This window comes from Drosophila takahashii, chromosome 3R (assembly GCF_030179915.1).
Source record: "Drosophila takahashii strain IR98-3 E-12201 chromosome 3R, DtakHiC1v2, whole genome shotgun sequence".
NCBI classification, from domain to species: Eukaryota; Metazoa; Arthropoda; class Insecta; order Diptera; family Drosophilidae; genus Drosophila; species Drosophila takahashii.
This window is the reverse complement of record NC_091681.1, coordinates 11358649-11369045: the sequence shown is the minus strand read 5'-3', so window position 1 is coordinate 11369045 and position 10397 is coordinate 11358649. Positions and strand designations below refer to the sequence as shown.

The window sequence follows — 10397 nt, the reverse complement described above, 5'->3', positions numbered from 1 at the left end:
CAGAGAAGGCGGCTTATACAACACAACAACAATCCGGTTTGCCTAGGCATCAATTTCGTTTTAGGCAAATCAACCCCCATAAAAGGCCGGAACAAAGTACATACATATGTACGTATGAATGTAAGCTGTATGTACAAAAGCGGTCACTTGAATATCGCATAAAACACTCGTCATCAAATTCACAAGAAGACCCTGAACCACACCCATATCCTTTTTTCTTTAAATAAGGACATACAAATGTACAAATTACCTTACAAATACAAAAATATGTATGCATAAATATAAATTGAAATTATACATTATCTCCAATTTTGACTACTACATAAAAAATCTTGAAATAAATAGAATAAATTCAGTAACGTATGTAGCTAAAATAGTTATTTACTTGTGCTATTATTCTGACCCCCAGTATAAACAAGTAAATGTATGTATTATACCCCACATACATATCTACACTCACATTCGCAGTGGCATGTTTGTCGGCAGTTAAGAAATGAAGTCATCATTTTGCCGAGCTGGCAACGATTATGCTGGGGGATGACTCATCGCTGCTAGAGAATCGATACCAGAAAAGTGGAAAGCCAAATTGCATGCCACACTGCCTGGTACAGCCTGCACTTGCCACAAACAGCAGGCGGAAAGCGCAGCAGTGGCCCGAATCGGGGGAAAATAGAAAGCGCTAATTATAGACCAAGAGAGCGGCTGCTCTGCTTTCCCGCAACTAAAACTCCGTACAATGACCCCTCCTTTCACACTGGAACGGATGATCGCTGGGAAAGGAAACCAAAAAACCAAGGAAAAACGAACTGGAATTTTCTTTTTGCTGTCAACACTGTGTCGGGCCGATTTTATTCTTGTACACAACTTATCGCCGAGTTAGCTTGGCTTTTTTGCTATACGTGTCTTTGTGGATAAAATACTATCTGGTTCTTGTTACATCTTTTTGTCTTCGTACGCTTTACAGTGTTGCAGTGAATTTTTTGTTGCGATTGGAAGCGTAGACACTGATTTCGACGGTTGCCCCGCCCACCAATGACGCTCCCACCGAGCGTTGGAGCGGCGCTACGCTTAGTACTCCTCAGCACCCTCGCCCTCGCCGTCTCCGGAGTCCATGCCGACCTCCTCGTAGTCCTTCTCCAGGGCAGCCAGATCCTCGCGGGCCTCGGAGAACTCACCCTCCTCCATACCCTCACCCACGTACCAGTGGACGAAGGCACGCTTGGCGTACATCAGATCGAACTTGTGATCCAGACGGGCCCAGGCCTCGGCGATGGCCGTGGTGTTGGACAACATGCACACGGCACGCTGCACCTTGGCCAGATCTCCGCCAGGCACCACGGTGGGTGGCTGGTAGTTGATGCCGACCTTGAAGCCAGTGGGGCACCAGTCGACGAACTGGATGGTGCGCTTGGTCTTGATGGTGGCAATGGCGGCGTTCACGTCCTTGGGCACCACATCACCGCGGTACAGCATGCAGCAGGCCATGTACTTGCCGTGACGGGGATCGCACTTGACCATCTGGTTGGCCGGCTCGAAGCAGGCGTTGGTGATCTCGGCCACCGACAGCTGCTCGTGGTAGGCCTTCTCGGCGGAGATGACCGGGGCGTAGGTGACCAGAGGGAAGTGGATACGGGGGTAGGGCACCAAGTTGGTCTGGAACTCGGTCAGATCCACGTTCAGGGCACCATCGAATCGCAGAGAGGCGGTGATCGACGACACGATCTGGCCAATCAGACGGTTTAGGTTGGTGTACGTGGGACGCTCAATGTCCAGGTTGCGACGGCAGATATCGTAGATAGCCTCGTTGTCAACCATGAAGGCGCAGTCAGAGTGCTCCAGGGTGGTGTGCGTGGTCAGGATCGAGTTGTAGGGCTCGACGACCGCAGTGGAGACCTGGGGAGCCGGGTAGATGGCGAACTCCAGCTTGGACTTCTTGCCGTAGTCCACGGAGAGGCGCTCCATCAGCAGCGAGGTGAATCCAGAGCCAGTGCCTCCACCGAACGAGTGGAAGATGAGGAAGCCCTGCAGACCGGTGCACTGGTCGGCCAGCTTGCGGATCCTGTCCAGAACCAGATCGACGATCTCCTTGCCGATGGTGTAGTGGCCACGGGCGTAGTTGTTGGCCGCGTCCTCCTTGCCGGTGATGAGCTGCTCGGGGTGGAACAGCTGGCGGTAGGTTCCGGTACGGACCTCGTCCACCACAGTGGGCTCCAGATCGACGAACACGGCACGGGGCACGTGCTTGCCGGCTCCGGTCTCGCTGAAGAAGGTGTTGAACGAGTCATCACCTCCGCCCACGGTCTTGTCGGAGGGCATCTGACCGTCGGGCTGGATGCCGTGCTCCAGGCAGTACAGCTCCCAGCAGGCGTTTCCAATCTGGACACCAGCCTGGCCGACATGGATAGAGATACATTCACGCTGTGGGCGAGAGGAAGGGGAGGGAGATAATGGTTAGTTACACGCCCCAAGAAAATCGATTGTCGCAGAACCGCACCCAACTTGAGCCGGCCCTGTGCGCGAGTGAGATAGCTATATGGTATACAGAATTTTTTCGTTTTTGCTCTACTCTGCCGATGCCGGAATTTTACTTTGTCGCCATTTTCTCTTGGACTCTATAAAAACTACAGTTATGCGTCAGCCGCTCGATGTTTAAGCGAAAAATAATTGTTTTTCTTTTCATTTTTTAATTGACCGTGGTTTCCTCGGCTTGACAATTTCAGATTTTCACTTTGCTCCCCTTATTTTATGTCAATTTTGTATAGCTTTCCACGGCGTTTCTCTTTGCGAAAAAAACTGACGTCATCACTTTTAGAGAAAAAACATGCAAAGACCGGCCGCCATTTTGACGAAAAAACGAGACGCGTCGCCTTTGTAGCCCATTAAATTTTGCCCTCGTTACTTTCTACGCTTTTTTTCACTACAATGTACTCACCATATTGAGTTTTTAGTGGAGGTTTTTCACACGCGACAAGGAAAATTCACAGAAATGTGTAGAGCTACGATTTCGAGGTCTGACTCTGAGAGCGTATACGTTCGAATTGCCGGCTATGAGGCTTGACAAACGTAAAACGGATATGAAAACTCGGGCGCGGGCTGCTTTATATAGGCGTCGGAGCCAGGGCTGGCACGGAGCGATTAAGAGGCCGCAAAATCGATGGCTCGCGTAAGGGAGGCGACGGGAGCTGGTCACTCTGCTCTCTGGCCGAACTACCGCTGTCTCGAACCATGGAGGAGAACTTTGCTGGCCCTACCGGTTGGCATAACCGTTTGCGAACGGTCTCACTAACATCTGCGGAGGGTGACGCGGCTAAGCCCAGACCGTTTGTACCGTCCCTAATTGTTTTCGTCTTGCGGTCACACTTTGCGGCTGCGATTTACGTGTTTTCAGCGCTGTTTTTAACGCTAGCGAGCTTGTTGCCGTTAATCATTTGAAGCGGGAAAACCGGAAGCAGTTTCCCAGGCACAATGCGAGTCGAAGCCGGCGATTCTTTTTGGTTGGAGAAGGCTGCATCTTGCAGTGCAGAAAGGCAGTACTACGAGTCGCTTAATCGGCGGAGAACCAGTGTGAGTAAAAGCTGACCTTCACCGATTGCTGGCTATTTCACAAGAACCGTTAAAGTGGCGGGAACTTTTATTCGGGAGTACTTGAGCCTTCAGAGTTGATTTATTTATATTAAACCGGATCCGCGCAACAAATGCACATATATACTTATGCATATGTACCGCAATGTGATTTTGTTGGTCAGCCAAGCGCACGCACACCCACAAGCCCAAACAGCCGGCAAGCTTCGACGTAGGTGGCTACCCTACGAAAATCAGCTGGTTCGATAATTCGAATCAACATTTTTATTGGCAGCGCAGCCAAACAAAGGCGAGTTGCAGAAAGTTCACGTATTCCGTTCGCCTTTCAGCTGCCCGGCCCCGCCCCCCTAAAAGCGCCTGCCCCCGCGCCGACCATAACCGCCCCCAACATATCCGCCCCCTCAAAGAAGGCCAAGAAGAAAAACAAGACGATGGCCGAGAAGGAGCCGCCAAACAAACTGCTTTACGTGAGTACGGTGAATTGCGATTTCCGGCCTAAAACTGAGGTATTTTTGCAGATGAATCCGCTGACCATGGATGCCAACTTTTTCCTCGAGACCCTGAACTCGGTGAATCAGAAGGCCAATCCGCCGCAGCTGGATCCGCACCTGGCCAAGCTGCTGGAGCGCATTATGGTGGGCATCGAGAACTACATGGACAGGAATCCCACCTACGTCCTGCCCCAGGAGAAGGCCGCCCCGGGTGAGGGTGTGGCCTTTGTCCAGCCCAAGGAACTGCAGACCATCAAGCGCACATTCAACTGCACTGCCTGTAACAACCGCATCGTGGGCACCAGCATTGCCAAGGCGGTGGCCCACCTTTCGGAGCAGCATCCCAACCCCAATCCCAACAATCAGCCAGTCCAGCCACAGCAGGCTCACCAGTCCAAGCAGGAGAGGAAGGCAGCGGTGAAGGCCCGTCAGCAGATGACTGTGCAGTTGCCCAAGAGTAGGTCTATATTTCATTTAGAAAGGGTTTTAAATTCGTCCGACCTTTACCATAATATTAACGTTGAATGCGACAGAAGCCACTAAACACCTAGACCAAAACGGCATTGATAAACTGAACGGTTAGCCAACTTATTCATCTCTAAACATTCTGTATATTTCAGAGGCCAAGGCAATGATTGTGGGCGAGATCACGAATGTGTTCAAAGACAAATACCCCATAGCGGACAAGCTGAAGGTGATTCCCGAGTACGACATCATCGAACAGGACCTGTGCAATCTTCTAACTCCGGGCTTTCCCAAGCAACAGCTGCGCGTCTACAAGTTTGGCTCGCGCATTACTGGCATAGGGTCACGTTCCTCGGATCTGGATGTCTTTGTGGATATCGGCAACACCTTTCATACGTTCGAACACCGCGCTTCCAACACGACCATCAACAAACTGCGGGCGATGCGAAAGTTCTTCTGCGGCAGCGACGACTGGCGCATTATAAATGTAAGGAATGCACAAAAAACAAAGAGTTCCCTAATTAAAATCTGTAAATTCTTGCGCAGGTGATCGAGCAGGCCCGTGTTCCCATTATCAAGACTTGCCATTTGCCCACAGGCATCGAGTGCGATATTTGCCTGAACAGTTTGGGCTTCTGCAACACAAATCTGCTGAAATACATATTCGAATCACAGCCACTGAGTAAGCAGAATCGCTTGAGCAAAGTCCACGTTATCTCTTTGTGTTTGTTTTGTTGCAGCCCAATATATGTGCATATATGTTAAGAACTGGTTGGAGCGCTGCAAGCTGACGGAACAGATAACGACGTACAGCATTACGCTGATGGTCATCTACTTCTTGCAGCTTCAGCACCTGCTGCCACCCATAGGCGTGCTGCAAATGGAGGAGTCCGTCAATCAGGGCGTGCTCGTGGGGCGTAAGTTTATCAGTGTGCCTATTTTAGGGGAATTCACAAGATTTGTTTCTCATTACAGCGTGGGTTGTTAACTTCGCGCAGAAATCGCCTAGCGAGCTGGGACTGCAGCAAGTAAATGTGACTGTCCCCGTGGTAAAGGGCTATCTTCGGTCCTTCTTTGCGTACTTTGCCAACTTTGACTATGAGCACTTCTTGGTCTGCCCATATTTCGGTCAGCCTGATGCGGAAATACAAAAGTTTGAGAAGACACTGCCTATTAGGTAAAATTAATTATTTTGAAAAGGGAACCGTTTTTATGATAGTCTGTGCCCCCGTTTAGGTATTCAGCGTATGTGATGGAGAATCCTGAGTGCTCGCTCCAGCTACGAAAACCGATGGTCGTCCAGGATCCTATACAGCTCAACCACAATGTGACCAAAGCGGTGACCAAATATGGACTGCAAACGTTTGTGGACTACTGCCAGCAGACAGCTGAACTGCTGGACGAACCGTCTACCAATTGGCGCCAGCGCAGCTCTTAATCCCCCGATCATCCCTCCATCCAATCTCAAGCACTTCCGTCGCTGGTTTGATAGGTTTTTGCTTTGTGTGTGCGAGAGACCCATTCAGGTTTCGTCCGGCTGTAAATTTTAGACGTTTAGCACGTCTCGACAGTATACAATACACAAAGTATAAGTGACTTTTGTATATTTCACTAACAAGCGTTTAAATTGTATAATTGGTTTGGTTTCAATTGCATTAACACATAAGGTAGCGTCAAATGGCACACGTTCAAACGGACTACATCTGCCAGGACTCTGGCAACCGGTTGAACATCTTCAGCAGCATGTATATTGTGAAGCCCACGATTAGGAACAGGCCCAGGAAGCTGATGCGGTTGAGCCAGTGCTGCTTGGAGTCGCGCATCATGTTGTAAATGCCCATGGCCGAGTTTTCCGCCTCCTCCACGCTGCCGTTATTGTCGATGACGAAGTGAGACTTCTCGCACTTCTTGTCCAGCGGCATTTGCGAGTCGACGCGATGCCGCGCCTCGGACTCGGAGAGCTCATTGCGGGCTATTAATCGCTCCAGCTGCTTGTCAGAGTCGCTGGAATATGGAGATTAACAAAATGAGGATAATATTATAATATTATTAAAAGCTGAAACATATGTTCCCGAATGGAATCCACCCTACCACGACACACAAACGATCTTGTGTATAAAGTCCATCAGGACACCCGTCTCAAAGAGCAGCGGCAGGTCAAGGACGATCCACGCATGACCCGTGACCAGCAGCTTGCACACCTGCCAGAAGATCTTGCGGTGTATGGTCGGATGGGTGATCTTGTTCAGCTTTCCGCGCAGCTCCTTGTCCTCGAAGATCATCTTGCCAAGCACGGCGCGGTTAATCTCCTTGCTGGGCAGCAGGACTGCGTCCCCGAAGACCTCCCGAATCTGCCGCCAGCACGGCTGACCTGGTTCCACAACTGCGCGATTGAGTACGGACAATTAGCGGAAATGGTCGTTAATTACGGAGCACAAAGCGGATGTGCTCAACTTTTTGAACTCACTCTCCCTGGCGATTTTGTCGGCGTCGATGACTGGAATGCCCTGGCGTTCGAACACCTTGCTGATGGTGCTTTTTCCCGTGGCTATGCCACCAGTTACTGCCACAATAAACATTATTTTCGGAAGTTAAATCAGTTTGGGTAGGGTAGGAATGTTTTTTATCGTTATTCTTCGTTTTTTTTTTCAACTTTTTAGTGTGACCAAGCCATTTCCATCTAAAAATACCGTTGTTAAAATCACTAAAATCTATATGCACAGTGGGCGTTTAGGGTCAAAGCTGTTTTGAAATATTTGTGTTAACTTTGTAAATATACATATTTATTATTTAAGTCGTTAACTGGCAACAAAACTACAAAAATTTTGTACATACCGAGTCAAAAAATTATTATATTAACCGAATAAGCCATATAATTTCTTTCTTTACATGGAATCGGCTGCAATTTATTTAAGGGAAAACATGAAAATATCTTTAAAAAGCACACAAAACACATACAAATTGTGATGCTTTATGCTAATATTAATATTAAATGTTTCCCTTTTTTTAAAAATAAAAATCGTTCCATATACCCGATTCCGTTGTTTCAATTCCATAGGCTGCCTTTCGACGCTACCTTGACGCACATCGTTTTTCAATACTTTTTTCCGTATCCAAGATGGCGACTGTGTAATTTTTCGTGCGTCGTTTTGCAGAGTTTTGTGAAATTTCCACGCGCTCCTTTAACCGAACCCAACTCTCAACGCGACTTTCGGTAGCCAGCAGCTATCCATTCTTTCCATCCAACTCCAAAGATCTCCACACACGGCAGAAAAGCACGAAATTAACAAGATGGTGGACAAAATTGAAATGAGCCTCGACGACATCATCAAGTCAACTCGCTCGGCAAAAAAGCCGCAGGCCGCCCGCGGAGGACCAGGTGGAGCCAGGCGACCGGGTGGCCAGCAGCGTTTTGCGGCTGGAGCCCGTCGCGGTGGCGCCAATGCCAGCGGATCGCCCAGGAAGCCGGGAAGCACGCTCAAGGGCCCCCGAGGAGGAGTGGCTAGTGGCGCTATCCAGAAGGCAAAGTTCCCACGGGTAATTCAATGCGTTTCAATGGCCAAACGGAGCAGCCGCAGCAGAATATCCCTGTGTTCAGTTCACCAGGACAATATTGCCAAGCAAGTGCCTTGCGAGCCATGACCCACACACACGAGTACAACAGTAGAAGTAAAAGTACAAGGAAGCGAAGCAAAATAGAAATCAAAATCAAAATGGCCACCCTGCGCCGCCTTCCCACGGACGGAACAATTCTTCGAGCCCAAGCCAAGCCTCAAGTTCCCTTAACCCCGTTCTTACAGACTACCAAAATACGAATACGAAACCTGTGTCTTAACTTATTTTCCCTCTCGCCTCACGTTTTCCTCGTGAACCCTATCCAGTTAACAAGCATTTCTAGTGTCTCCGCTCGGTATGGCTGTCCTCTTGGGGCTAGGATACGATGCAACTGCTACTGCCACGGCTACTCCCGCCAAATACATATAGTTGATACGCCTCGCGTTCGATCCAACAACAGACATACCCATCTCCATCTACCTTCTACCTAATACTACCCTCTAGGGCGATGTGAACAGCGCTTGGAAGCACGATATGTACGACGGACCGAAGAGGGGAGCCGTCGGTGGAGGATCTGGGCCCACCCGCCTAATCGTCGGCAACCTGGACTACGGCGTCTCCAACACGGACATCAAGGAGCTCTTCAACGATTTCGGGCCGATGAAGAAGGCGGCGGTGCACTATGATCGTTCCGGTCGCTCGTTGGGTAAGTTTGGGGGCTTTTCTAGCTACCTGTCCTCTAGGAGACAAGTTGATTGTGTTTCATAAGTGTTACAAATACATGTGGTTGTAAATTTAAATCTTATGTAGGTTATAGGACATTATCATTATTACCTAACCAAAAAAACATAATGCAATTAATATAGGCCAGCGAAACGGAATAATTATGAAATAATAAATAAATAAAATATTTTGCACTTTCAATAGATCTTTTAAATTTGGACAAAACACTATTCAATGTTTTCCTTTTTCCTTTGCAGGCACCGCTGACGTAATATTCGAGCGTCGCGCCGATGCCATGAAGGCCATCAAGCAGTACCATGGCGTGCCCTTGGACGGACGCCCTATGACCATTCAGCTGGCCGTCTCAGACGTGGCCGCTTTGACCCGTCCCGTAGCCTCCACCGACGTCAAGCGTCGCGTGGGTGGCGGCGCATCAGCTCCATTCAAGCGTGGTGGTGCGTATCCGAATCTTTCATCAGGGACCGTGAATAATGCCCATATTCGTTCTTTTTTTTTACCTCAAACATCATTCATAAAAAACCATTCTAGATCATTTTTGGATCTATGCACTTCCACAAAGATTTTTAAATGCCTATTTATATCGATAACAGTCCGTTTCTAAATTTTAGTTTGGTTTTTAATTTTTGGTTTTACCAACTGGTTTTATCTTTGTAAATATATTTTTCTGGACAAAATTCTTCCTTGTCTTGACTGAGTCATCACCATCGTGACACTAAATTTATTGTTATGCCTTTTTGTTGCAAATATTTGTGTATTTACTCAAACTTTTGTTTTCATTAATCAGTATTATAAATGTAAAATATGTTAATAGTTCAGTTGAAAGATTTGTGCGAATGCTTGCAGACCAAAAAGCTCAGCTTTCAAACAATTGTTTCTGCAATGGAACCAAGAATGATTATGATTACGGTCCCTGACGGCAATCCCTTGTTCCAATCCTTACACTGCCATTCCGAACTGTTTTTTAGGTGGCCAAGCTGGTGGCGCTCCGCGTCGTGGCAGCTTCAAACGTCCCGTTGGAGGCAAACCGGCGGCAGGCGGCGGCCAGCGACGGGAGCGCAAGGCTCCACCCACTGCCGAGGAGCTGGACGCCGAACTGGACTCCTACATCAACGACATGAAGATCTAAATAGCCAATAGTCTGAATTAGTCTAACAAAGAATACAAGAAAAACACAATCCCTAGTCTTAAGCCTACCATATTGACACTCTTCGCATGGTAAAGAAACGCATCCGGATCGACAACGCCGCGCCAAGGAACTGTTTTAAATAGGATCACTTTGAGAAGTTCAAACATCAAGAATTATATCCCATTTGCGCATGTATCCATTTAATTGTTAATTATATCAATTTGGCGGCTGTTGGGATAAGTCGAGTAACTGAAATACATTTGATGCTGTATTTATTATAAATAGTAATACGCTTTAAAAAGTTCGACGATGAATTAATGGACACTTGTAATTCTAAACTGAAGTGTAATAAATACTAGAATTAATTTCGTGACCAAAACGAGTTGTCTTCACTGACTCACTAAGTTAGGAGTATTGTTTAGCTACTAGGCGGA

General features: G+C 48.0%; 4 protein-coding genes across 4 annotated transcripts; 2 read left to right on the top strand and 2 right to left on the bottom strand.

The window, feature by feature from the left end:
- Window positions 1-812: 812 nt before the first annotated feature.
- alphaTub84B (alpha-Tubulin at 84B) lies at window positions 813-3092 on the bottom strand. The gene is made up of 2 exons (XM_017150341.3): window positions 2933-3092; window positions 813-2418 (listed from the first exon to the last, which is right to left on the bottom strand). The coding sequence occupies exons 1-2, from the start codon at window positions 2933-2935 to the stop codon at window positions 1069-1071; spliced, it is 1353 nt and encodes a 450-aa protein (XP_017005830.1). The 5' UTR covers window positions 2936-3092; the 3' UTR covers window positions 813-1068.
- Window positions 3093-3346: 254 nt separating this feature from the next.
- Window positions 3347-6156, top strand: Tailor (tailor). Its single transcript, XM_017150340.3, has 8 exons — window positions 3347-3564; window positions 3912-4049; window positions 4101-4530; window positions 4694-5025; window positions 5085-5220; window positions 5279-5455; window positions 5514-5715; window positions 5775-6156. The coding sequence occupies exons 1-8, from the start codon at window positions 3466-3468 to the stop codon at window positions 5974-5976; spliced, it is 1716 nt and encodes a 571-aa protein (XP_017005829.2). The 5' UTR covers window positions 3347-3465; the 3' UTR covers window positions 5977-6156.
- Window positions 6126-7213, bottom strand: Dpck (Dephospho-CoA kinase). The gene is made up of 3 exons (XM_017150342.3): window positions 7006-7213; window positions 6630-6921; window positions 6126-6542 (listed from the first exon to the last, which is right to left on the bottom strand). The coding sequence occupies exons 1-3, from the start codon at window positions 7115-7117 to the stop codon at window positions 6236-6238; spliced, it is 711 nt and encodes a 236-aa protein (XP_017005831.2). The 5' UTR covers window positions 7118-7213; the 3' UTR covers window positions 6126-6235.
- A 426-nt stretch (window positions 7214-7639) lies between these two features.
- Ref1 (RNA and export factor binding protein 1) lies at window positions 7640-10342 on the top strand. The gene is made up of 4 exons (XM_017150347.3): window positions 7640-8075; window positions 8598-8799; window positions 9074-9271; window positions 9803-10342. The coding sequence occupies exons 1-4, from the start codon at window positions 7830-7832 to the stop codon at window positions 9961-9963; spliced, it is 807 nt and encodes a 268-aa protein (XP_017005836.2). The 5' UTR covers window positions 7640-7829; the 3' UTR covers window positions 9964-10342.
- Window positions 10343-10397: the final 55 nt, after the last annotated feature.

Excerpts from the sequence above, each read along its gene's own strand:
- Tailor (XM_017150340.3), top strand. The coding sequence starts at position 3,466 with ATGCGAGTCGAAGCCGGCGATTCTTTTTGGTTGGAGAAGGCTGCATCT. Across the intron at positions 5,221-5,278 it reads ATTCGAATCACAGCCACTGA|CCCAATATATGTGCATATAT; the intron begins GTAAGCAGAATC and ends GTTTTGTTGCAG. Across the intron at positions 5,716-5,774 it reads GAGAAGACACTGCCTATTAG|GTATTCAGCGTATGTGATGG; the intron begins GTAAAATTAATT and ends GCCCCCGTTTAG.
- Dpck (XM_017150342.3), bottom strand. The coding sequence starts at position 7,117 with ATGTTTATTGTGGCAGTAACTGGTGGCATAGCCACGGGAAAAAGCACC. Across the intron at positions 6,922-7,005 it reads CGACAAAATCGCCAGGGAGA|TTGTGGAACCAGGTCAGCCG; the intron begins GTGAGTTCAAAA and ends TCAATCGCGCAG. Across the intron at positions 6,543-6,629 it reads AAGATCGTTTGTGTGTCGTG|CGACTCTGACAAGCAGCTGG; the intron begins GTAGGGTGGATT and ends TCCATATTCCAG.
- Ref1 (XM_017150347.3), top strand. The coding sequence starts at position 7,830 with ATGGTGGACAAAATTGAAATGAGCCTCGACGACATCATCAAGTCAACT. Across the intron at positions 8,076-8,597 it reads AGAAGGCAAAGTTCCCACGG|GGCGATGTGAACAGCGCTTG; the intron begins GTAATTCAATGC and ends ACTACCCTCTAG. Across the intron at positions 8,800-9,073 it reads TCGTTCCGGTCGCTCGTTGG|GCACCGCTGACGTAATATTC; the intron begins GTAAGTTTGGGG and ends TTTCCTTTGCAG.